The sequence below is a fragment of the Anopheles funestus genome, chromosome 2RL (assembly GCF_943734845.2).
Source record: "Anopheles funestus chromosome 2RL, idAnoFuneDA-416_04, whole genome shotgun sequence".
NCBI lineage: Eukaryota > Metazoa > Arthropoda > Insecta > Diptera > Culicidae > Anopheles > Anopheles funestus.
Genome location: NC_064598.1, coordinates 95880284 through 95908159, shown reverse-complemented (window position 1 = coordinate 95908159; position 27876 = coordinate 95880284). Strand labels below are relative to the sequence as shown.

At 42.7% G+C, this 27876-nt stretch overlaps 3 protein-coding genes across 10 annotated transcripts in view; 2 read left to right on the top strand and 1 right to left on the bottom strand.

Annotated features, from left to right (window-relative positions):
- LOC125763564 (LIM domain transcription factor LMO4) overlaps positions 1 to 7456 on the top strand; it is a 168339-nt gene extending 160883 nt beyond the window's left edge. For all 8 annotated transcript variants that reach the window (XM_049426872.1, XM_049426869.1, XM_049426870.1 and 5 more), the window contains one exon: positions 7069 to 7456. In XM_049426872.1, coding sequence (XP_049282829.1) covers positions 7069 to 7456 — 388 coding nt within the window. The remainder of the gene's footprint in view (positions 1 to 7068) is intronic.
- The window catches only part of LOC125763366 (uncharacterized), a 391039-nt gene that overhangs the window by 336659 nt on the left and 26504 nt on the right, over positions 1 to 27876 (bottom strand). The window lies entirely within an intron of this gene.
- Positions 7487 to 9211, top strand: LOC125775009 (AT-rich interactive domain-containing protein 1B-like). The gene is made up of 2 exons (XM_049445389.1): positions 7487 to 8059; positions 8141 to 9211. The coding sequence occupies exons 1-2, from the start codon at positions 7487 to 7489 to the stop codon at positions 9209 to 9211; spliced, it is 1644 nt and encodes a 547-aa protein (XP_049301346.1).

Sequence of the window (27876 nt, the reverse complement as noted above, 5' to 3'; positions counted from 1 at the left end):
ACAGATTCATTCATACGTCTTTTGGCAGCCTTGGCAGAAGAAATCCTGGGCAAAAAAAAAAAAAAACGCTTGGGTACGTATTTATGCGGAGAGTTGTTTCACTTCCGGTTTTCTGCCTTGGTTTTGCTTGGGAACGGGCTCCAAACATTTTGCTCATCTTCCGTTGCTTTCATCAGAAAGCCGGCTCGTTTAGTGGGTAGCAGGAAAAGGGCGAAGAATCTGTTCACAATTAAGCTGTGATTGTATATTTACGATTTGACTTACGATTCAGGAAAGTACGAACTAAATTTGTTCGTAGTTAAACAACTCCGTTACTCCCTGTGTAGGTGTGTGAAGATGGTGAACTTTGGACGAAGTGTGATACATTCAGCAGCGTTTCATATTAGAAATTGATTTATCTCCTTACGTTTCCAACTGCATAAGTAACACAAGCAACAATTAAAATAGATGTTTAATTCACAAAAAAAGAAATCGACCTATCTTTTTGAAAATAAAAAAAAAAACACTGCCTGAACTGCGCTCCTCAACGGCCACCGTAATGATAACAGTTGTGTCGCTGATGATGGTGTGGCGGTTGACGATGATGGTGATAATGAAAATAATAATGATAATAATCGGCATCGTTAGCCGTTGCCGTTGGTATCATACCGCGCACCGTGTTGTCGTCGATGATATTGCGGCCACACAGCGCCTGAAGAGCACTCGCGGGAAAGATCAAGGTTTAAAGCGGTCGCATACCCCATCCCAACGGCGAGAGAGAGATTTGTTCGCCCTTCCTTCTGTGGGTGGGTGTGCGGAACACTGCACCCGTTATGATTATTATTATTATTGTGTTCCTCACCTTCCTATTCCGCGGATGATGATTATTGCTAACGATCGTGCGCTTTGTGATTGCGCTTGGGACGATTGCTCACTTTCCACTTCTTTTTTTTTGCTTTTTTGGTTCCATTTCATCTTTTTCTTTCTCTCTCTGTCGAGCTCGAATGAAGAAGAAAAATGTGACTGAAATGGTTGGGGCAACTTCACTCATCAAAAATACGCGAACAGCCGGTACCGATTTCATCCACGTGGGAACGAGGGTTGTAAATTGGTCAAATTTTCTATTCTCCCTTTGGTTCCGTTCTCCCTCTTCAGGCATTGAAAATATAAGAGCGGGATAAAAAGGGAGTAAAGTGATTTTTTGTTTTGCCCTTTAAGAAGTGATCCTTAATCGTTTGTCAATGAGATTTTGCCACGAGAATTGCGATTAAATTTATACTTGCTTTATTATTATTACTTCGCGTTGTTTGCTAGAAAATCTGGGTGGAAAATAAATCTTAAAACGTTCCCAAATATTGAATTAAACTTCCACCGAACATCAAAGCATGAAGAGATGCACGTTGCACCGTTTGCTTGTGGATTTTTGTACCTTTTTTTGGTTCTTGATTTGCACCATTTCCCTCGATGATTTCACGAAGAACGAAGAATCGTTGCAAAACACTCCGTTTACCGCGACTCATGTATGCATCAGTGAGCAGTTCGTCGTACGACTTGTGAAACTTTTGTCATTCTATTCTTCTACAATCAATTCTCGGTGAGTACATTCTTAGGACGTGGTTTGCAATACACCGGAGAATCCTTGCTTTTAACCACTATCCCGTATATTTCCCAAGTCGTTAATGTCCTTTTGGAAATGGATCATTGTCATGAGTGCTACGTGTTTGTTTCGTTTAGCTAGCAATTGATTTTTGCAATAATATTGCTTTTATCATTTGAAGATTAAAAATTATGCAGATAAATAAGAGCAATGAAATCTGTTTTTCACCTTAATTTAATATTTTTATATTCTTTTCCGACCCGTGAAAAATCATTATAAAAAAAACAAAATCGCCCGTCTTTAGCACCATGTTAATGAGAAAATTTTTGAAACGGAAGTCTAAGGTGTTTACGAGTTCCTGAATGAAGAGTTTGAATGTGGCGTAAAGCACTTGTAAAGAGGCTTCTCATAGTTGATTTCCTATCGATTGTAATTTCTTATTATATTTTTCGTTACTTTCCTTTAATTTGCGAATAGACGAAGAAGTATAAAATAAAGATATAGTTTGTTTTGTTTTTCATAAAAATATATTAATCAGAAATTATTGTCATGTAAATCAATATTAGCCGTTCGTTGTTTGGCACGTTCGCAACACCTTTTAGCTTCCACCGATGGAGACGCCTGGTGGTTCATGATTTTAAGTAGAAAGTTTCAAGATCACAAAGTGGTGGTTGTAATACGTAAAATGCTAACGAGTTCCATTCTCACCCCTACGAGTATATGCGTGTTAATGGGCGTGAAGGTGCGGTTACACTCATTAAGAAGGGAAATACAAAACGTGAGCAGAACAGACAGAATGCAAATGAAACAAAATGTTCCTACAATTTCTCAACCATCCCTCATAGACAAGACCTCAAACGAATATCATCGTGATTGTGTGAGCACCTGAAGCACAGCTACGGCCGTCCTCTTTAACGTCAATACTCCCCCACGAACTCCCTTTATCTAGCTTGTGACGCCGGATATTCGACGAACGATGAGCGTTTGCCGAGGACTATCATGTTCTTTAATTAACTTATCTTATTAATTAATTAATTAACAAATTAATTACCCGCCAAGCCAACAAGCAGTGGCAGACATAGCAACCAGTGTGCCTCGAGGTAATATGAAGCTTTGCTGCGGCCTTCTACACCGGCAGTCTCGACCCAAAACACATCCACGCACACACATACAGGTGGTTCGGGTTTAGACTTTACCCGTGGTTTTTGCGAGAAACAATGAGAAAGAAAGAAGCGAGAGAGAGGGAGAGAGAGAAAGAGAAATACCATTCGAAGCGTCGTCTGCTCATCAAATTGTATGTTCGACAGCATCAACCTTTCCCGATCCGATCCACCAACAACTCTATCGGGAACAGCGGGAAACCATTCAGACATGGACACATTTACCCCGAGGACTGATATTTGATAGTGCATCGGGATCTTTACTCTTCCTGTTGAGCTGAGTGAGGAGCCGCGTTCTTCGCAAACGAACGCTCGAGTGTGTGACACTTGAGAGAAGAGCAGAAGGTGGTGAAGAACTCGCGGGTGTATTCAATTTGTAGGCGGCAAACATGCCCTTTCCATGCTCTTCCAACGGTGGGCCGTCGTCGTGATCGAGCATGATATAAAATTATCCTACAATCAACCTTTAAAACAAATCTCTGTTCGGTTGTTGTTAACCACCGAAGATTGGTTTGAGTTTGGGGTTGGTTAGTTTATTGGGTTCGGTGATTGGATAATGTTGAAAGTGAAGGCGATAATAAGGAGGGAGTATCCTGCCAAGGATGAATCTGAATTTAAAAATATATATACAAATGATGATGAATTTTTCGAATATTTTTCATCAATTTTATTGGAAAAATTTTAGTGGAGTATTTTGAAGGTTTTGTGACTAAGAATCCTTTTCTGGATTCTTTTCAAGTTAAAATGGAATATGTGGAGAAGAAAGATGTGGAATATCTCCACCTATTTTGGGCATCTACAAGATGAAATGAAAAACATTTCCTGCTTTATAATAGCATTTATCTGAATTTCTGAAGAATTCGAAGTAATTGTAAAAACTTCAAGAATTTCTTGTAAGATCCTTGTTTTATTCTTTCTGCTCATGTTACCTTGTCAGCAGAGTGTGGAAGCATGTACTTATATGCCACAGCCGCAAGAGGTTTATTAAACTAAAACTTACACTAATTGGCAACACCCGTCCCGAGACAGTTAGTGGCAATGGTTCGTTCGCCGGCTTTCCGGCTCGTCCTTTCCTTCATTGTGGTTTGTGAACAGTCGTCAACTTACTGAGTTACTTTCTGTTCACTCTCTCCCGGATCATGATTAACCTCATCTGAGTGAATAGCTGAACATTATTTAGCTACATTTCCCATGCCCTTCGGAAAACGAAAATTTCGGTAACCGAAGGTAAACGAGGTGTTTGAGAGGATTAAAAGATTTGACGTGACCCGAAGTCGAAGAACCGCGAACCATCAGTGTTGTTGGAATGGGAGTAGTGGAAAATGGCGTAAAGACTTCAATCCTGCAACCCCCATTCCCCCTCAAAACCCAAGTGAAGAAGAGGATGCATTTTGCGTTGTTATTACGTGCCGTAGAACTCGATTTCGTGTTCCTCTGTGTGTGTGTGTGTGGCTTAAGGATACAACTCTTCACCTTCAGCAAGGTGCGGGAACGGAGCGACTTCTCCGATGACCTGAAATGAAGCGTTGGTTGCTGTTAATTTAAACTCGAAACTACCGAACGGAATATTGCTAATGAGGGCTTAGAACGTGCCCTTTCCGTTCGCCCTCCGGGGGGTTGCTCGGCATCTTGTGTTATGCATGTTAGCACCCCCCGCCGCTAGGTGTGGTAGGTTGTGTGTCCTCTTTTGTCTTTTCTCATCAAGCTGCCCTAAACTCAAGCCGGCACCCGTCTCCCCATCCGCCAATCCCGAGTTGGTGGGTGAGTGGGTTTTGTTGACGATGGCCAGGGTGGAATTAAATTTAACTTTCGCACCTTTACTGCCGACAATGGGTCCCAGGATAGACCGTGATGTGATCGGTGTGGGAGGGTTGGGCAGCGAAAGGGAAAACTAAAGTTTCGCCCTAATGAAAAGGAGCGCCAAATGGGATGTTTGCATAGGGCCATGCATAATTAGAGACCAAACAATGACTCAATTATGGTGCCCGTTGCTCGGGTACAAGCGGTAGGATGCATGCAACGGATGAGCGTGCGGACAAGAATAATGCTTCTAATTGCGATAGATTATTCGTCCTTAGACATTATGAACGACCCGAGTTCGGTCCGAGCATCACGAACCCGCTTTTCCTATCGCTACTGAGAGACACGGCGATAATAACCGTTTTGCCTTTCATCCGATGTTTCCTTAATTAATGATACGCCAGCAAGATGTTGTTCACTTTAAGCTTCTTTTAGGTTTTGGGGAATTATTTTCATAATTTTAATTTATTAATTACAAACAATCAATGCGGATGTTTTTGAAGATTTTCTACCCTTAAATACGCTGGGGAAAATGATGTGTTACGCAAAGCTGCAATTGCACTGTGGAAGCCTCTTCACAAGGCACTCACACGCACTCCATTGATCACAAAAAAAGCAATAAAACTCAAATAAACAACAAACAAAAATGGCAAACAGGAACACTTCCTTCTCCACCCAATAAACTGAACTGTGCCACTGTTTGTCGAAGTAATTTTCGCTCAACTTTAACACCACCCTTCTGTATGTTCCGCCACCCATTCCGATGCCTTATGCAAAAATGGGCAAGCAAAGATGTTTCTCCCTTTTTTTTCCTCTCATTTCCACTGGTGGTGTTCGACGTGCATGCCACTGTTTGTGTGTGTTTGGGTATGCTTGTGTTGACAGAGTTGATCAAACAAATTTCCCGTAATTTCCCGTCAACCCGGTGCTCTACCAGGGCGGGGCGGGGGGTTTTTTTGATGTCTACCGGGGGTGGGGTGGCTTTCTTGTGCGCTTGTTAGTGCTGGGTAGAGGTGTTTGATTTGCCCGAAAGGAGTACTGTGTGCCGTCGAAGACCTGACTCGATTTACATAAGTGATTTGAAGTTCCTTCTTTTTGCTCCCTTTTGCCCCCAACGTTACGGACGAATGGCGTTGCTCGCTGCTTTAGGCGCCCTATTGAAGCCAATCGAGCAGATCACATTGATTTGTGAAGATGCTTTTGATGAACTGTTTGATTGCAGCAATGCACTTTTTATGTTGTTGTGTGCTAAACACAGCACATTAAAAAGCCTGTACTGGTAGACAAATGATTTATTAATTTAAAGATACTTTGCCATTTTACATACAAAATCGCTCTATTACAATTCATTTAAACTTAAGCTTGAACATGAAAAAGAAAAAAAAACATACACACTTCAAAAGCACACAGAAAACCTGTCGAAGAAACCGATGTCAAGCAGCACCGATTACACGAATCGTTTGCTCGAGCACCTTCTACAAACGAGCCAGCAACAACGACTCGAACAACAACCAAAAAAATACACCTTGCCACCGGAAGTGGAAAGAAAAACCATAAGGTCGGTGGCCGTGTCTACTCACTTGTACGAAAATCTAGAGGGAAAACATGATTAAGAAAAAAAAAATGGGAAAAGTGGGAAATATTCCTCGCTGGCAAGAAAGGGAGGAGGGAAACAACAAATACACCAAAGTCGTGTAAAGGAGAGAAGAGACACAAAAAAAAATCGGACGCGAGAGGAAACACTTCGAACGAAACGGAAACACGACACGACGACAATGCAAACTTCCCTTCAAGATCATGGCGCACTTAGAGTGGAGTTCCCCTATTCCCTTTCACTTTTGTGTCGTCCACCCTTCCTTACATGTAACTTCAAATATGTTGGCGGGCGGTACTATTCCGCTTTTCCCGTCGTGTCGCTCAAGGACGTGATTTTCTGTTTTAGTGCCATTTTTATTTCTCTCTCTCCTTCGCTGTTCGTTTTGAACTGTGCCCAAGAATATTTGTGGTAAAGTAGCTGGTGGTGTGTGTTTTTTTTTCACCCCGTACGTCTGCAGCTTCCGGTGTTTACTGCCTAACGCGCCACACTGTAGGTGTTGGGAAAGTGTCGTGCCTTTTGCCTACCTCTCGTCCCGGCAGTGTAAATACGGCTGGTTGGTTTTAGGATGGTTTTGCGTTTTCCCTTTTTTTGCAATTGACGGAATTATGTTTATTTCTCTTTTAGGACACTGATATCATGATTTTGAGCTGTCGAAATAATGCCGTTAGTGTAGGTTTTATTATCTCGTTTTAAAATGAGATTACCACAAACAGTCTTGCATTACTGGGGGAATAATATTTTCATACTAGAACAGTCTTTCCGACTGTCTAAAAATATTAAAAAAAAACTTTAGGTTCATTACCTACGCCTCCCTTTTTAAAAATTTATTTAAATTAATAAATTTTACCACTTTTCATTTGTAACTGCTCGTTGCCTAATTCCAGTAGTTCCAGTGTTAATAATGTTATTTCTTTATTTTTTTCCTCTCTCGACAGATTATTCGGTTCCGGTGCTTGTTCCGCCTGCCATCAAACGATACCCGCCAACGAGTTTGTGATGCGAACGACGTCCCACACGACGATAAACAACAACCTGAACAATGCGGCGAACAACAACAATCAAAACGGTGCCGTCAACAATAATAATAATAACAACAACAACAACAATGGCCAATCGGTACCCCAGCATCACGTGTTTCACCTGAAGTGCTTCCAGTGCTCGAAGTGCGGCAGCCATCTGGTGCAGGGCGACCGGTACTATATGCTCGGCGGCAGTCTCGTCTGCGAGCCGGACTGGCACAAGCTGGTGAAGACAACGAATAGCCAAACGAATCCGCCACTGCGCAAGGGCAAAGTCGGAAGGCCACGGCGCTCCCGCGACTGAGATGGTCCCCGGCTGGGTCGTCCGCCGAAAATGAAACGTCCACCCGTGCCCGTCCAGCAGCAGCCGCCGCCCACGTCCCAGCCGCCACAGCCGTCAGCGTCCTCCGTGCACCCGTCCGGGTTGGGCGTGGATGATGCCCTGTCCGCCATCATGGCCGGTCGGTCGGCGGCGGGCGTAGGTGCGTCACCGACGGCCACCGGTCCGGGTAGTGCGGCAGCGGCCGCCGCCGCAGCAGCCGCGGCAGCTGCGGCTGCTGCCGCCGCCGGTGTCATGCTGGACGATCTCGACCTGGCCACCCAGCGTAATCTTGCCCTAGCGCGGCTTAATGCGTCACCACTGTCGTCGGCCGCCGGCGGCATTAATCCAACCCCTTCCAATGGTAGTTCGGCGGCGGCTGTCGCAGTGGCGGCTGCTGCTGCTGCCGCGGCTGCAGCAGCGGCCGCCAACGGTCCCGACGGTCCGGCCCTGTACGGCCATCTGTACGGCAAGGAGATGGGCTTAATGCGCAAACTTTCCTCGATGGATGATTTCCCATCGGCGACGGCGACCAACCCGTCAGCAGCCGCCATGCGCACCTATCAGCAGCTGTTGCAGTCGGATGGAGTGTTATCCTCGATGCAACATCATCACCAACAGCAGCAGCAACAGCAGCAGCATCATCAACATCATCATCTTCACCATCAGCATCATAATCACCAGCATCATCCATCGGCGGCCGGTGGCACAGGCGGTTCCAATTACAACCAAACGCAACCACAGCAGCAACAATCGCAAGGAAAATTTAATGGTGGACAATTTGGTTACCCACAGGCGAGCGGTTTGCTAAAGCCATGCTACGATTATGGTACGCCTCAGCAACATCAACAGCAAGCGGCAGCAGCAGCAGCAGCAGCCGCTTTAGCCGCCCAACATCATCAGATGCAGCCGCCCAATCAGCCGCCAGCAAACAATGGTTCGAACAACGGGGTTGGAACACCGATCAAGAAAGAACTCGGCTATACCGGGGGTGCTGATCTTTACACACCACCCTTAACACCTTCGTCGATCGGTAGCGGTGGATCAAACTCCGGCCAAGGACCGCCAGCCGTGACAGCTTCCTCGACCGTACCCTCCTCAACGGCTTCGTCCTGTTCGGCGACCACTGCAGCGGCCCTTTCCTTCATGAACAATCTTTACGGCGATGCTGGTCATGGTGAACCATTCGCCAACGGTGGCGCTGCCAATAGCTGTATGCGACCGAACGGTGGCTTAAAGGTGGACCCGCAGACCACAATGCTCGGTTCGATGGGTGGCCGAGGCAGCGGCTCAATTATAAATAGTTTAGCAAATAGTAGCACCAAGCACGAACCAAATACAGCGAACGATGCCGGTGCCAACGATCATCTGCATCATCAGCAGCATCATCATCCGCAGGCACACGGTCTGGGCGGTGGTGGACATCATCATCCGATGCAGCTCCACTGTCAGCAGCATTCGATGGGTGTCCAGGGCGGTGGTCCCATGCATCTTCAGCATCATCTCGGTGCAAATCAAGGCTCGATGGGAGGAAGCGGCAGTGGGAATTCGGTCACAACCAGCGGAGGAGGAAATAGTGGAGTCGGAAGTACCAACGCAACTCCAACGCCGCTAAATGGCCCAGGTAGTGAAGAGGACCACGATAAGCTGTCATCACCGCTGACCGGTACCTCGACGCTAACGTCCGATCTGCACGATCCGGACAACGATAGCAATCCGGACGGTTACACGATTCTGTAAATGCTGCCGTCAATGCCCATCAATCTTCCAATTTTATCGGTGCCATTTTACCTACGGCTTTTCTGCTAACACGGTTTACTCCGCAGAACCTCCGCTCCCACATCCCGCACCCCGGAATGGTGGGGGGGGGGTTTCTGCAGCTGCAAATGGAAAGGATTTCGTCCTTTGTACATACTCACAAAAGGTTCGATTTCTTCCATATGGATATACACTGATGGGACTGTGCGTAAGGCGATGAGAGATGCTGCAGAAACTGCAGAAATCATTTCTCCTTTCTGGGCAGACCACTGTTTTGTTTGATCGGTTCGGATGAGAAACAATATGCGGCGGAAAACGACTCAAGCGACAAAAAAAACCACGACGAATCGTATTGTGATGTTAAATAGAAGAAAACAAAAATACACTAGTTTTAAATGGTAAGAAAATGTAGATGGTAGATATTAACAAACTGGTCGGTACGGCTAAAAGACGGCCAAAAAAAGGGAAAGTTTAAAAAAACGTTTAATGAATATGCAGAGGTTCGGCAAAGTTACGAAAGCTCGAGATTGATTTCATTGCCAACTGTAAAAACAAAAACGAAACAACTATGCATGGACAATTGATGGACGTTTTAATTTCTCCAGACTGTGTACGTTCAGGAGACAGCTATGAAAAAAAGAAAGATTAATGCAAAATAGATGAAAATCTTTCACACAATTAATAGAATATTATTGAACAGATTGGAATTAATTAATGAAAACGATCAAATGAATCGACAACACCGACACAAGATGAAGCTAAGGAAGCTTACAAGGGTACAGCGACTAGTAATTAGTGTTAAGATAGTTGTGTAAAAAAAAACAATCCTTTAACTTTAATTCACACGAGCCCCTGTTTAATTCCTGTAACAGAGCTGTAAATAGGAGCAGCAAAATCGAAATCGAAAAATGACCGAACACATGAAAGCAAATAAAAACAGGAATAGAAACACTTGGTAGAAGGAAGGAAGGCACGCATAACAGTCCTTTAAGACGCTTTAAAGGAAATGCTGCAGGATAATTACTATTACGAATACCTTCGTACACACTCAATCTAACACACTATCTCTCTTAATATCCTCTTTGCTTCTTTTACCAAAATCAGGTTAAAAAAAGTAGCCGAAAATGAGGATGGCGTTAAGTGCGATACTGCTACTGACAAAACACTTTTTGTTATTTAATTTATAAAGGAAAAAAGAAACCATCCCGTTTTGCTTTTAAAGTTATACACACTTAGTGGGCTTAGTTCCCAGAACAATTGTGAAGGAGACATGGACAGACCTTTCACTCAAAGCGTGACACGCGAATCACACGCGCAGCACGGAAGCGTTAGCAGTAGGTGGCTTTGAGTAGTAAGGGAAATTGTAAATTATTGGAATATGTAATTAATTAAACTATCGGTAATGCAGTTTAGAGCGAGAAAATGTGAAGAGAGAAAAAAACCGTTCGGGAAAGCATCGAAAAGCAAGTAAAAGACGATATGCTCTGGTACACTACAATGCGACATTGAAAAGTATTTGCACTTGCAACAGACACACACAGAAAAAAAAATCCCCCCGTTTAATAGGAACAATAACAGCAGATCAGCAAAAAAACACATGACAAAGTAATATTCATGAATTAAATGTTACAGAAAAAAACGAAAATCAACCAACCAAAATGATGCTCAACAAAGTCATATAGCAGCAGAAAGGATTTTTCAACAAGTAAGAAATGATACTAGCCGCACTATAATTACAATTGAATGATGATTAAAACGACTATGGATGTTTTAAATTTCCCGTTTCGCTAACAATGGATGGTTGTAATTCGCGTTCAAGCTCATACTTTCATACACACCTTCACACACCACAAAACGCAACGAAAAAAAGTTGACCATTTTCTACTTCTCGTTTGCATCGTCGTATCCTTGACTTATTGATAAGATCGATCCGATCGCTGGGAATGGAACAGGAATCACATCGAACATACATACACGCATCGTGTCACCATTATCTGTGGAATTATTCGTTTTGATGTTACAGTGGATTTATTAACGTGAAAGTGCTGCATACAGCCAAAGGGATGCATGCAAAAACCACCCAAAAAAAAAGAAGGAAATAGAAATATTAAAGAGAGTTACAAACACATGACATTTGTGTAGCGCAAATCAACAAAACCGCCCTCCTTTCCTGACAAAAACCGTGTGTGCTATATTGTCAAACAGAATTACTTTGCAGAAATTGTATCATTGTACCGAGCGAGAGTTTGAAAAGATTAACAAAAAAAAAGAAACAATCTTATCCCAACAACAAAAAAAACACAATGAAGAATGAAAAAAAAGAAGCAACCATTCTATGAAACAAGAAAATACAGAAAATTTGAAAACATTAAAATATTGCTCGTGTGTGTAAGTGTTTTTTTTCTTCGTGTGTTCTTCGTTTGAAAGAAATTTGAATGAATAGAACAAACAGTTTTGTAGTTTCAGCACGATTTCGACGAAGGGAAATTATTTTGTCATCTTGTTCTTCTTTATTGGACTTTCTACTCATTTACTAGAAAGTTTTATATTTTCTAACAAATGTGTTCAAATATGCAATCACTTTCAACCACCTGTTTTTTTTTGGTTTTTTATGTTATTTTTTATTCAGATAGAATGACCTGGCCGTATTGATATACTTTTTCGTTTTATTTATTGAACTTTTTTTGATTTTATTTATTGAACAAATTATTCGGAAGCAAAAAAAAGCATTACAATACAAAAAGTTTTATACGGAAAAGCAATTAAAAGAATTATCATATCACGGTGCAATGGTTTATTACGACTGAATGAATACGGCATCCATTACATATCTTCGCCCTGTGACAACTACAACAAGGGAAATGAAAGCCCCCGGGAAGGAGAAGAAGGCAACAAAACCAATTGCGAGTGTGCTGCATAACAATAATAGGCGAGCATTTAATCATGAAAATATGTGCACTCTAATGCCCGATACAGTCCTGTAGTCTGTGGCGCCATTATGGGCAGAAAGGGGCGAACAAAAAAAACATTCTTTCTAAACGCTCGTTTGCTTGTATGTGTGTGTTTTCTTTTCAAAGACGTGTCGGGTATGGTGAAAGATGATTTCCACGAAGGAAACGTACCATCGTCCTGCACAACACATACGGAGCTGGTTACATTAGCACATAAACAAACAAACAAAAACACTACAACACCAAAAACCCCAAAAGACGAAAGATGTACGGGGTGGGACAAGATGGTGGAACGGAGTAGTACGCCATATTCGTGATTAATTTCAGTGAGCTTTGAAATTAGCAATCAGCTAAATGGCCTGCCTATCAGTTCTGAGGCATGATTTTCTCTCCCGGTAATGTGCCCCCCCTCCCTCACCGCGAAGCCGGCAGTAACAGCTGGAGGAGGAGAAGAAAAAAAACACGAAAGGCGTGAGGCTGAGCGTCTTCGTGTAGAGTTTTATTTTGTACCGGCATTGGCAAAACGGGACTTGAGAGGCATGGTGTATTGGCTTTTGGGAATTGATCGACGATGTCGAGGTGTTGGACAAAAAAAAACCCCAACGGTACAAGCGATTCCATTTTCCGGGTCGCGAAATGAAAAGTCACTCTCATTAACGCTATGAGCCATTATCGTTTATTACACAACGGATGGATGTGTAACATCGGTCGGTATTGGTACACTTAGTGATGAGTGTTGTCTTTGGGGAAATTTGTAATATTCGTATGAAACGATATTGGGTTGTTTGATGAACAAATTGAATGGGAAAAATGGTTTCCAGCTGGATACAAATATCAGCCCAACGTGATGTTTTTCAATTGATGCGCATGACCTAGACGATTGCATACACGGAAGATACAAAGTACAGACTTTGTAGGACAGAAGTTTCAGAAGTTAGCAGCAAAATTATTGGCTATTCCTTTTAAAATTTCTAAACCATTGAAGAAATAGATATGTAAGATATGTAGAATGTAGGATCTCCTTCGGCGACTATCCAGTAACTTGTAAATATATGTCCAGAAATACCAGAAAAGACAGGTCAAATCGAGATTGCAGTGCCATACAGAGAACAGAGCTCATCTCAACAGACCCAAGGTGATCTGCTGTAGAAATAAGGCAGGAGATCTGGTCAGTTATCAGCCAGAGGTTCGTTCCCGATGAGCTCAGTATTTTGATGAATCAAGTAAACTAATCAAGAAGGGGGTGTAGTACTGGAACACGAAATTCTTCGAATTATGTCATATGTCATCAGGAAAACTCTCAGGACATTGTAGCTACTGGCAAAGATCTTGATTGTCTTGAATCTTGAATCGCTTGAAATGGTTATTCGCGACTCAGAGATGGAAACTCCAGGGACTATTTTCTATAAGAAGAGAGCTCAACTCAACAGACCTAAGGTGACCTGCACAACTAAGGCAGGAGATCTGGTCAGTTATCAGCCAGAGGTTCGTTCGCGATGAGCTCAGTATTTTGATGAATCAAGTAAACTAATCTAGAAGGAGGGTGTAGTAGTGGAACACGAAATTCTTCGAATTATGTCATATGTCATCAGGAAAACTCTCAGGACATTGTAGCTACTGCCAAAGATCTTGAATGTCTTGAATCTTGAATCGCTTGAAATGGCCATTCGCGACTCAGAGATGGAAACTCCAGGGACTATTTTCTATAAGTCAACCCCGATTCAAGAATACGCTGAGGACATAGCCATAGCGGCTGCTCCAGGAAATTGAAAACCCCTGTCTCGACGATCGAAGCTGGAATTGTATTGAACTTATATGCATCTCTGAGACATGAGCTCTCTCCTATTCTGACGAACGGTGTACAAGATCCTCGGAAAGATGTTTGATTACAGAGTTGATTTAATTGACCACTTTTAGACCACATGCTCTAGAAATGAGTTCCTTTCGGCTAGCCAGTAACTCAACCCAGAACACTAATGTGGACATTAAAAGTTTCCTAGTGAAAGAGTTCTCCAGTGCTCAAATAACTAAACCGATCTGCAGCCAATGCCATTTAGACATTACAATGCGTCGCGTGGTCTTTCATTGTCGGTCGAAATTAGCCTCCACTCACAGCACCTCGATATCGAAACTGAAACATGACGCTACAGTAGCATCATCGCCATCATCATCATCATCATCAGCAGCATCAACAATAGCAACAATAATAAGCAACATAAGCAGGAACGCACCCGCAAAAGCAACTGAAAGCAATTCAAATGAGAAACGGCACCCGTCACTATGTTCTGACGTCCATTTTCCCGGGAGGATGACTGCTTCTGGCTTTTGCTTCCCGTCCCAACGTTCCTACAAGATTACTCTGGGAAACGCAACTAGCGCCGGCAACAACGACAACGACGATGACGACGGCAACAACATCGAGCAAGTTGGCTAAATTGCTGTATAATTAAATATTAATTTGTTCTTGTCTTGTGCCGGAGACGACGAAATGTCCTTCTGTCGTAGGCACGACCGGCACGTCCTAACTCTCAGGCCCCTGCTTTGGGGCCCCTTGCGTCCTATGTTGGCAGAGTGCATTTTGGCAGCGAACAATTGCTTCAGTTACGGCACGGCAGCTTCCGTTACTGTTTGCCTACGGAAGAGTAGCAGCTTTCTAAAACGGAACAGAATTTACCGCAGCAACAGCAAAAAAAAAGAGAAAACCTCGTCGGAAAACACCGCAGACGTAAGCGAGAAGTGTAAAGTGAGACGAGTGTTGCCCCAAACAAAAACACACCACACACAAAATGAAACGAAATTAAGTTAAATTAAATTAAATGCGAAAATGAATAGAAACATAGATCGCCTTGCCCGGGATCCCGGTAGTGTTGTTGGGGGATGCAGCCGGTACGAGCTGGACAGGACTCGGTTTTGAGATAGCTCGGTCGGTTTAGCGTTTAATTGTGGGCGCAAAATGGTGAGACGAGTTACATTGATGCCCCCCAGCCATGCAAAGAGAGAAAGAGAGAGATAGAGGTTGAAAGAGAACTTGATACTTGAGGAAAACTGGGGCTACTTCAGCAACCACGACCACATCCTAACCCCAACGCCATTACTATTCGAACGCGAATGCGTGTGGGCTGAAGTTAAGGTTTTTCCGGCACAGCCAAATAGTGGGTTTATTTTCCAAGTGGAAAGCTTACTCAAGCTAGGTTTGCATTGGGAAGTGAGTGGGAAGCTCTTGTTTTTAACCCGAACCAAACTCAAATGTTATGGAACCTTTTGCCTATAACTAATAAAAGAATATCTTGGAATTATTCCAACGACAAATTATGTTTTAATCGAATCATTTGAAAGGAGTTTCAAAATTTGTTTCAAATTTGAAAATTTCATTGTACTTTAGTTTTATTTTATTTTTGAGCACATTTGAAAGAGTTGCATGCCTTTCTGGACTATTTTCAAGTTGAACTGGAATGAACTTGATTCAGTTTAAAGATTGTTCTGACACTGAAACTTTCGAGAATTTTGTTTGAGCTACAACTTCTTGTACTTGTTGGCAATATTGGTTCTAAATTTCTGCCAATTAAAAGAGCTCAAGGATTTTCAGCTTCAAGAAAATGTGATACTAGTTTTGTATTATAATTTTTCAAACATTTCTGTCTGTAGAGTTCCCCCTAAACAAACTTAATTTATTTTTAACGATCTCAATTAATTAAAATCAAACAACATTAGCAAGTGTGTGTGTGTGTGTGCGTGTGTGTAGATAACTCCCACTTCACACTTACAACCGGTGCAATCGGGCATGTCCATCGATCGGCTTCAGGAGTTCATTATTTCAACCATTGACCTCGAGCCGTCGCACCTACAACCGATGCAAAACCTGACCGATCCTTCCACGCTTACTAAGCGCAATGGATTCGGACATAAAACACCCTTCAGCAGGTCTACCTAGACCTCCACCCTCTCCCCTTCCCTAGTCCGCAAAAAAAACTACCACCACCACCAAAAACCGTACGATCCTTTCCCATTTAACAGCTTATCTCTCCGGCTTCGTGCAATCGTTTTCATTCGTAATTTTAATGAAGTCATGTACCGCTTCCGGTTTTTTTTTTGCTCCCTCCCACCCCGAAAAGGCTACCGTTGCTGAACAGGCTTCCAACGGAAGGAGTGAACGATGCGAACCGCGACCCATGCATACCGGGGCCACTTTTCGTGCATAGGAAAAGTTTTTCCTCTATTTTAATTGGTTGTTTGTTGGAGCTGCTGCTCGGTCGAGGGCCTCATCAGTTCTATCCCTGCAGATACACACACACACAGCGTGGATGAGAGCAGTAGCAACAAAAAAAAACACTCCACACACACACACACCGACCGAGAACACGCAAACCTCCCCCGTCCGGAGGTCACTTTTTCTTCTTGGCCGTCGCCACTAGCGCCAGCAGCGCGCTAGGGCCATTGTTGTGTAAGCTTATTGTGAAAATAGAATTATAGAAACACAAAAACCTTTAATAAAGTTAATTAACGCCGCTTGTAAATGTTTCAAGATTTTTTTTTTATATATTCGCCACGTTGCTGGCGAACACAGGTAAAGGCCGTCGCCAGGGCATTGAGATCGTTCCGAGGCGCGTTGTGAACGAGACTGCAATAGCCTATCCTTGTCTTTTCTCGTCTCGTTGTGCTCCCGGTACAAGGGCAGCAAGGTTTGGGATCGTGTTGTGAAAACTACCCCAACTCCACCACCCCCTTACCCCCTAGTACTCTATGCCTTGCAGGGTTGCTTGTCGTCCCGTGGACGGTTCGGTCCCGGTGGGAGTGATAGAGCCGCTCCAAGGATGATTCGGGCGCTACGAATGCGCCACTAATTAGCTTCACTTTAAAGCTTCTCACCGTCTGGTTGCGAAACGGAAGGATCCGTTTTGATGGACTGTCGCGTGCAATCGGTGCTTTTGGTTAGTTCAAAATTCAACGAATTGCTTATAAGCAAATGAGCAGTTGTGCGGATTGCATACAAGCAGGAGCAATGATTATCGCCTTTGGTGAAATTGAGTGAATGATTTAGTTTTACAATAAAGTAAACTACATATATTCATATCGACCGTTTTTTTAAGTTTACCCCACAGTTAAACTCCTTCAGGAACAAAAAAAGAAACGAACTAAAAGATTTTCTTTCCCCTTTTTGCTACACAGACTTCTCAAAACCCCTTTTTCATTGCTCCCACTGTTTTATAGCACCGAGGAGTTTGTCGAGCCAATGTCTTCTTTAAGGGACATCACTTTTAAGCTCTTCCAGCCAAATATGATCATTTCACGAAACCAGGAAAAGGCGTGCCAGTGTCATTTTCTTGCGGGTCTTTTCTTTACGCTTCCCCATCGGTGCAGTGTCGTTTTCTTCGGGCACACGATCATCGACCGTCTCACGAATCACGTGATGAGCGTAATTTATTCTTCTCCATTCAACGCAACGAAGGATTAACTGATGCGAAACTGGAAACTGGTCGAATGGTTTCATGGGTTTTTGGGCCATTTTACAGTTCCGCTGGCAGTCGATACGCTGTCTTGTGCGAGTACTGGCAGAAAGAAAGATTTATTAGAACAGTAAGCATAATGTTGACCTGCAGCAGAAACGAAACGCAACCTCGACGGATGAATAGAAATCGGGGTGGATCCATCAAACGCCCCAAAGGGATCATTCAACTATTACGTAACACTGGCAAGGATTGTAAGATTAAATAAGATCCTACTAAAATTCTGGATTTTTAGAACATGCGTGAAAAATACCAGGAAAATAACACATGATCGACAGTTCGAATAGGTAAGATAAAAAATTAAAGTATTCTTCGACTCTTTCGTTTTGTAATTTTGCCCATGATTGTCTGCTAAAATCCAAATTATTACGTTAAAAATACAGGGAGCATGCTTCCCGTTTGCGTTACGTTTTGTTACAATGAGAAGGACCAGCGTCTAAATTTAACAACTTTTACGTTACGTTATTCTTGATTCATCCCTAAAAGGGAATGATTTTTTAAGATTTTTGAAAGTTCGTAAATTCTGCTTGAAGCGAAAGATACATAAATTCACCATCCAGTTACTACACGCACCACAGCAGATTAGCATAATGTGGTGAGTTTATGCGCGTTCGATGAAAAAATAGGCGATCGTTCTATGTTTTTGCTGAACTTGCATTCTCGGTACAATACTACCACCTACTTTTTTTCTTCTTTTGAGTATATTTTTGTAAATAGAAAAATACTGTGAAAAGATAACAAGTATTGATGGGATGGATTTAAACAAAAATAAGAATTCCAAGCAACTGTTATGCTGTTCAACAAATACCGAGTAGAGATCAAAACGCACATTGACTAGAGCTACATCCACTGGAAATACTCACATCGATCGAAACGTGGGAAAAATTCTCTGAATTACCACCGAGGCAAACGGCTCGTTGCACGGCATGGTTTCAGGAAAGCTCACTTACATGCACCTGGCAAATTCCGGAACAGCCAATTACCTTAAATACTACCTCCCCTCCTCCCCCCCCAACCACCTCCCATTTCCAACTCCCTTTCGAATGGAAGTCTTCCATCGTTACACGCCCAGGATGAGGCCGAATCGCACTCGTCCATCTATGATCAGCCACATTGAATAGCAGTCATCAACGAGATGACATCGAATTAATGCCATTTTGATAATTAAACCATTTACTTAATTAAAATTTCTTCTCCACCCTAGCCTCGGTTCCCAAAAAAAAAAGGAAACGTCATGAACACCTGTATATCGTGCTGGGATGTGTGTGAGAAGGGGTCTGTGGGCTTGTAAGCACACCTTCTAGCGTGCATGACGTTTTTTCGGGTCTTCCATTAAGTGCTTGACAGAAGGATTTCTGCATACGATTGCATCACACTCACTGTCACTCGGTGTCCATCCAAGCTATTTTCTTTCGAATCTGGGGGTTGAAAAACGGAACAACCACACACACACATGCAGATAGACTCATCATCCTACTTACAGGATGCATCTTCCATTTCATTACTGAGCGCTTATGAGTTCCGAACGCACCGGAGATGTGACGTTCGCCATTTTGGTCGCATACTTCCACAATTCTGGATACGCCTGAAGGGCCTAGTTGCTAACCAACGACAGGTCGAGTCTTTCGGTCTTTCGGGAAACCGGACCCGAAAACAATGACACCATCGATGATAACGATGATGACGTTGGCAGCGAACAACAGCCAGATCGGACAGAGGCACAGTGAAAGGATTTGTTTAGATTGAAGTGCTATTATCGTTTCGAGCACAAACGTAATGGCAACGTCCCGCTAATGAAAAACTGGTTCCTTGGTTGATTTTAAAAGAGTGACTTTTGGGAAGAGAGTGAGAGAGAGAAAGAGATAGAGAGAGAGGAAGAAAGATTGTTTAGATGATGTACTATCGACCTGGTTCAATGAGATAACGATAGTTCTATGCCAGACCGGTGCAATACTGCGTGGACAATAGGCCAACCAACGTTCCCATTCAGGCTAATGATGAATGCTTCGATTGATAGAAAGACTTGCACTAAACATGCTGCACGCGTAAGTATGATCACTCTTTACACTAATATCGCCGAAGTAGTGCAGTGTGCGATGGTTATTACAGTGTGTGAAAAAAGTATTAACTTAGCTGAGTGATTAACGCAAAAGTTGAAGAGAAAGTGAGTTGAATGCTTCCAGACAGTCTAGTCTAGTTCCTTGTGATATCTCTCTCTATCTCTTTCTCTCTCTTTTTTTTCTCTTTCTCTCTCTCTCTCTCTCTGTGGTTTTAACGACCTAACAGGTTACGCCGGCCTTTTCTGGTTTACAAGACTTATTTTTACTATGTAGGAGTAGTGATGGAAAGTGAGTGGAAGTCAGAAGTGAGCGGGGGGTGGGGTACGATCAAGGGGCGGGGGGAGTGGTTTGTAGGATCGGTCCCATGGGTAGCCGGACTCCTTCGGGCTCGGCCGGGCTCGGCCGGGCTCGTTCGGACTTGGAATCGATCGGAATCGATCGGACTCGACCGGACTCGAAATCGATCGGACTCGACCGGACTCGATTGGACTCTACCGGACTCGCCGGAGTCAATTTTGTTTATTAGTCGGATTCAATTTTCCATACGCGGAGTCGGAGTGGATCCACGATTCCACTCCAGATTACCCATCACTACGTAGGAGCATAGTCAGCCCTTGCTACGGGGGAACGGTCCGGATGGGATTTGAACCCGGTCCTGCCGTGTGAAAGGGCGCCTTTTATCATATTTACCACCGGGCCGCCCTTATAACCTAGTGTTATATGGTTACTAAATCGATACAGACGCTTAGTTATAATTTTCTAATAAAATAATCAACTCTTACTCATAATTCAAGCACTGTTTGCTGTATTTCACTACATCATTTTCTCTGCCATATTCCGATAGACGCTGCTCGTGAGTCCATTTGCAGGAAAAAAAGAAATGTTTTCGTCCAAAATCCAAACCTAATGATTGGCTTGTTTCGAGGAAAAACGCATTACCGTACCGTCCATTTGGTCGAGCGTACTTGCAGGTCACATATCATACACCCATCCCACACACACACGCAATCGTCGGCATTTGGTCGGCAGCTTAAGAGTCGAAAAGGTAGCGGACGGTACTAGCCAGCGCCGGTTTTTCTATCGATTCACTTTCCGCAGTGCTCTGCTTATCCAATTTGGTGCAGCACATTATTCACCATCCATTACGCTTTTCCGCTGCGTAACGGAGGGACAAAGTTTTTGACGTGATGAGCACGCGGTGCGTTGTAAAGTAATTGAACAGACGATCCACCGAACGACCAGCGACCGTCCGCTTGAGTGGTGAAGAGTCTTCAGCCCGGAACAATAACCGGTTGTTCATGGCAGCGATTGGCTTTTATTGAGCGCGGCGACTTGCTGCAAGGTGGATTTTCCAATGCGCTGGAAGTATGAGTCAGTAGCGTCGGAGTCCGCTAGCGGTTTTGATTAAGAACTCACAAACCAGTCACCGGACAATCATTCGTATTGACCGGAACGTATTGACAAGTTATAGAGATTTTATTCATGACAGTTTTCCACCCTTAAAGGACGCGTGTCTGGATGTTTGGGAATGAAGAGGCACGCCTGTCAGCTGTCGTTGCAAAGTGCTTGATAATTTAGTACAAGCTCGAAAGATCACCAGACAGTTGTTAACTTAGTTTGAAGCAATGTCGCTTTCGTGTCCGTCTCTCTGTATCCAGATGGACCAGCTGGACACAGTTTCTGGTTTTGTAAATTATAATTCATTCGATGGAAATGTTACCACACAACAACAACCCGGAGGCAATTTTTATCAATATTCCTACATTTGCTAACACATTTGTTTCGGTAGGTTGTACCGCTTTCCACTTCATCGACGCTGTCTCGAAACATCTGTCTGCATATTTCAGTACATTTAAACACCGACACTCGGTTCTGTGCTGGTGGTCACGTTACAAGAATGAACCGAACGGACGACCGGTTCCCAATTCCGGTACAATTTGGTTCGTTGCAGTTGTATCTTCGTCCGCATTTACAATGCACCGAGCTGCAAGGCAATGGTAAATTTGCAAATTGCATCAAGGCGGCTCCCGGAGTGCAACATTGGCCGTTGTAGCTGGAAGTTGTGTGTTGCAGTGTCTTGTGAAGCGTCTTGTGGTTCGGTTCGTGCCGTCTTTTCTCCAACCCGCTGCAAGGGAAAGCTGCAAATCATCTTCCGGCAAATGTTCTGTTACAAGCGGGGCGATAAATATTTGATGATTTGACAGACATGAAATTTCTTCCTCGAACAGGTTCGACTATGTTCCGGTGTAACATGCTGCATCGATGCACCCAGCTGTTGCAAAGTGATTAGAGCTCTAGCCCATGAATATTTCCCAGCAAAACCATTTGCCGGTTCGTTTTTTGGGAAATACTCCACATTCGAAGTGTTTCGTCCTAAAAATCGTTTACGAATAGCACTTTTGGTGTGGATCTGCGGTGTTTAATTTATTCCGATCGGAGTGAAAATGCTCACCGATAATCGAATCGACACAGACCACCGTTCCGTTTCTTGTGATTCAATTTAGAGTTAGTGTGTCTTGCCGGTTTTTATAGCAAGGTTACGAAACACGTGCTTCATCATCGTGAGCGACCAGGCGTCTCCATGTGGTGTTTTTGAAATCCTGAAAACACACTCGTCCGGGGTACTGAATTTCGCGCATTCTGCTCACGTGCCAGCGCTCAAAACTGGCCACGTTTTTGGGTGGATTTGGTAGAGAAGGAACGGTTCATGAAGATGTATGTGCGGGTGGGTGGTTGGTTGGTTAGTTACCGCCGTAAACGGTATTAACATAAATTGACTTGAAACAATCAACGCACGCATGCACCGACCATGCAATGTCCGGTAAACTGTAGACAGAGCAAAAAGGGCCGAAAATGTCTAAACTTCTTCATCCTACCGGCCCAGTCTGTCTGTGTGTAGAAGTGTCGGGAACGGTACCAACCACAAGAGTGGAGTCTGAAGCTGTGGAGTTCCGCCATAGGATGATTGCACGTAATAAGGCATGAACGCTGCTAATGATCTCATCCCACACAACGTGCCCAGTAGTCCCAGTTGCAGGGCAGAGACTTCCCAGCATTGTCTCGTTGCTGCTGATGATCATGTTATGGTGCTGATGGAGGTGGTGGTGTTGATAATGAGATGAGACTGAGCTCGTACTTGCCTGCGTCGCATCAGCTCAAGATGACAGTGTGAACTCCGCCTGCACAGAGTGATGAGTGAGAACGAGTTGCTAGTGAGTCGGTACAGTTGCTTTCGGTGCGAGCAGAAAACCCCGGTACCGTCAATCGTAGGGCTGACGGGTTTTACGTTTGTCTTCTCCTTTTGCTGCTGGTAGATGACGAGCAGAAGGAAAAGCGCCTCATACGAATGTCCTTCAAACGTTCGGAACGAAGCAGTACATTGTGCGGCAAGGGGAGAAAGCGTAAGGGAACCGGGGGAGGAAAAGCGATTTTGCCCAGTCTTCGTTTCACTTCCAGCTTGCTTTCTCCGCACCAGTAAAAGGCTGCTTGAGCCTAATGATGTACATCATCCATGTATGGCAGCAGCGCACATCCAACCAGGCTCCCTAGCCTCTATTAATGTAGAACATGGCGTACATTAGTATAATTGGACATTAGTGGAAATGAAAATTTTTGCCCTATTAGCAAAAGTGGTATTAATTATAGTGCCGTTCTTGGAGTGGCTCTGTTTTTTTTTCTTCTTCTGACATGTGCAAAAGGATGTGAAATGTGAGGATGTATTCAGGGACTTGGGGGAATATGGGGTAACAAAAACAAAAAAAAGAAGCCCCTTATACCGTGGTCGTGGGATCGTAACGACCGAAATCGGGAAAACCGGGTAGCTGGATGGAAGGTGGGTGGCATTTTCATCGCCCAAGCCGAATGCCGAAGCGATTGCGGAAGATGATTACGGGAGTGATAATTTGTGCACTACGGCGTTCAAACAAAAAAAAACCCGGGAGTTGGTGAGGTTTTTGTGTTTTGAACTTTTTTCTTTATATATATATATCTCACCCACCCGCCTTCCCAGTGTGGGTGGTGTTTCTGGGTGTGATTACCTTGTGATGAGTGTCGTCATTCGTTTCCTCGGGGGAGGTCGAAAGAAACGGTTCCCATCCATGGGTGGCGACCGTACGAAAACCCATCCCAAGTGTTGCGTCTGTCTGTGGTGTGATCTGCACAAAACTAGCTATTTGCTAATTAAATGTTAAACCACCGTACCGTACCGTAACCACCGAGGGCTTTGTTACGACGTGAAAGTGCACATTTTCTTTCGCATAAAAGCTGGAAAGTGTAAAATTTTGCCTGCCAAAAAAAGGGGAACGCTTTTGTGTGAAAAACCCTACAATCGCAAGTAACATTTTTAAGTGTTATGGTAGTTCTTACGATGTTCTGCTATTGCTGGGTCATTAAGACTAGTTTTCAGTTTTTCCTTTTTAGAACGAGTTTTAGACGACCTGCTAGAGAGCGCTATTTAAACCATTTCTTAACACTTTTTCTATATTTGAAGATTAGCTAGTGACAAAATTTACAATTCTTCACTATCTTCTACTAGAATTGCTCTATAACTACTGTTCCTTGTCCTTTAAATGTAACATTTCCTCTTTTCATTAAATAAATTGCTCATATCTCTAACATTTACTGATTTACAACGGTTATATTTTCATCTTCTCTAAGAAATTATTTTCTTCAGGTATATGCAGGGTTTTTCGCAGTATAATTGACATCCTCACTAAGATGTTGTTTTTTCTGTATTTAAGACCCACAAATAATTGTATAACCAAGAAAAAACGTTAATAAAACACATTTTACACCGAAATGCATAATAAATATTTCTTGAGATTCAAGGTTCGGTTCACATAGAGAAATATCGATTATGTCTTCAACTTGCTGCAAAAACAAAAAACAGAAATACGTTCAATTAATTGCGCCAAAATACGAAAATCCAACCAATTCGGCGCTAATTTCCCACATTGACTATTAAAACCATTTTCGGGCTATCGTCTCGACCATTTATTCCACCTCCTTTGCTGTTCTCTTGGTACTGTTTGCTATATTGTGCCAAGTGTCTGGTTGTGGTTAGAGACCAGGTGAAACTTACCGCGGTGCTTCGCTACGTGATCTCATACAATTTGAATGAACCTCGACAGTTTCCGGTGCGATGAGCAGAGGCCTCCCCGCCCCCAAAAAAACCGGTCGATTGAATTTCTGTTGGCCGAAGCTTACCGGTGTTGGGTTTTTTGGGGCTGTGGTTTTGGGCAGATGACTTTAGCACAGTTCTCCAGATTCTACACCTCTCGTGCTGCAATCGTACACAAAACATTCCCCCCGGCACATGCATTTGTAAGAAAGCTCGTATATGACTCACTCCACTCCACGTTTTCTCCCAGTCCTTTACTGTGCAGGTTAAATTTTCTTCGAAGGTTAGCTTTTATGGCGATTATAGCGTGTCTGGACGGGAACGTGTGCTATCGTCCATGTCCGGTCATGTCCGTGGATGGTTATAACCGAAATAATAGAATTGTATTTTTGGATATTCCCTTCTCTCCCCCTTCTTCCTATCCTCCAAAACCACCACTGCAAAGCGCATTACCGGATATGTACAGGATGTGCAAAAAACTTAAAATACAACACTTGAACAAAAAAAGCGAAAAATTGGTACAATGTTTTGGTCAGCATCTAATTTAATTTAGGAAAACAAGAAACTTTGTTTTCAAATGGCAAACTTCAGCTACTGTCTCGTCCAATGCGTATCGCACTGTAATCGCTTTATAACAAAGCAATTGGGTGTAACTACTATGAGACGCGCTATAATCCTCCCCCAAGTTCCAATTTCTACTTGCCTCTCCCTGTGCCGGGGATGGGTTGGGATGAAATTTGAAATTCAATGTAGTGTATGCTTAATTAAATTTTAACTATCGGACTATTTAAAGTGGAATAATTGGTTTCGTTATTTTCCTCCCGTACTTCTTCGGTAGCAAAGGGTTTTAAGGGTGGCGTATGGGCGGTTGGGCGGAATGTTTCTATCGCAACAGCGCAACGGGTAGCAGTATCATGGACGATTTTGCAAATAGAGGGCGCCTTCCTGATATCTAAGCCTCAAATATATCCACGTATGCAAACCGGTACCGGATCAGGGCGAGTGCGATAAAGCTGGAGGACTGTGAGATAAACCTTCCTTTCAACCGTGCAAACGGCGTGTAATGTTTGCGATTGTCACAAATGATTCTTATAAATGAGACGGTTTTTAGTTTAACTAGTACGTAGGTGTGGATTTGGTTATGGAAAATTAAAATCATTCAAAATCATCCTTCCTTATATTAATGATTTCTCATTAGGGAAAACAAAAATTTCAACAATCCCAACGCTGAAAGCTGTCAAATCCCTGCTGTAAATTCATGGACACGCTTAAACGATTTCTGAAACAAAACAAAACGATTTTGACTCAAAAAAAATTCAGACTTCTTCAAAAATTCGAAGTTTTCTAGTCTGCTAGGACATTCATTCCTTGTTATTCCTTGTAATTTGAATAAGAATGTCCTCATTCTAAGATATAAATAAAATTTAATATAATGTATCATAAAAGCTCTTTCTTTCCAGAACATTTATTCAATTTAATAAAACAAAAATTGATGTTTATTGCATTGATTCATACTACTTTTGGTCGATGAAACGTTTGATATCCCTACAGAGACAAACAGAAATAACGGTTCAGCAACAATCAATACACCCGAAAGGAACAATAAAATCAGTTTAAAAAAACCAAATGTAAAAACATCAGTAAAGAAAAAATCCACATCACCCGACCGATGCCAAATACAGATCGTTCTGTGTGAAACGCTTCACTTCCATTCAGATGCGTGACGTAACTCATTTATGTGACTAGAGAAGGGTTTTTCGTTGTGCGTTGTTTTTCCAACGGCCAAAAACATTTACGATTATGACACGGATAGGCTTTGTGGAGTTGCGATTTTTACTCCATTTAATGTGCTTTCGTTTTTTCCCAAAGGATATTAAAAAAAAAACAAAACTAGGTCAGAATTAATTTTACATCATAATGTGTACGTTAAATTGAATCAACGAATCTAACCCAATAAATGTGAGGACAAAAAACATACAAAAATCAAAACAAACTTTGCGAGAATAACATAAAATATGAACATGATAGGAGATGGATAAAATTTGCATTCCACACGGAACGACTCTGTGCGTCAGTAGAAAGGATTTCCATTTTCCGAGCAACATCTCCAAGGGATCGCCCTACCAATCCACCTCATTCGGCCGTCCCTCCTTGACACTGTTTTATGATGTTTTTCGTCATACCATTAATGACCCGTGCATTCCGCGACTGGGCTACTCGTTTAATTTCTCCCCCCGACGTGCCTCAGATGGAATTGCAAAAACAGCGACCGAGGGTGATAAAATGCTCTTCGCAAGGGTTGATACAACAACAACAAAAAATGACAGAATGACCCCACAAAATCAAACCGTGCACAAGTCACGAAAGCCGATAATAAATTAAATGCATGTTTCCTGCTAGTGTGCGTCCCTGGGTGTATCTTGTTCAACATTTTCAACTTTTGGGTTTTGCTTTTTGTTTTTTATGTTTTTTTTTTGCTTTCTGTTTGATTTGAGGACAAAAAAATGCATGTTTTACAATTGCACTTTAGTTTTATTAATTCCTGAATTTGTTTCTTATTTTTCATGTTGGTTGCTACATTTCTTTCGATTCGTTAGTTATGGTGAAGCATGATAAACGCATAAAATGACAGCGCTTGACATTTTTGACACTTTGAAAATGATCATACGAAAGGGTTGCATCCATCACGTTTTTGGTTGGTTGTACTGCGTGACAGGACGGTGAATGGGCGAAAGAAAATGAATTTAATTTATCATATTGACCAAAGCAAACAGATCAGAAAGTTTGTTTTATCTACAAACCATTCTGTACAATAAAATTATTTTTTAAATGTTAAAAAATTAATAGATAATTTTTGTTTGAATTTTTATTTCACTATAAAAAATTCAAAGATAATTAAGGAAAAATGTTTGTATTATCACAATTCCCTGCAAGCAATAAATGAAGGATTCTTCTCAAGTTTTTTTTTTCCTAATCTAAAAAGCATTTATTGGGGAACAATTGCATACTACCA

Excerpts from the sequence above, each read along its gene's own strand:
- LOC125775009 (XM_049445389.1), top strand. The coding sequence starts at position 7,487 with ATGAAACGTCCACCCGTGCCCGTCCAGCAGCAGCCGCCGCCCACGTCC. Across the intron at positions 8,060-8,140 it reads AGCTGTTGCAGTCGGATGGA|CATCATAATCACCAGCATCA; the intron begins GTGTTATCCTCG and ends CTTCACCATCAG.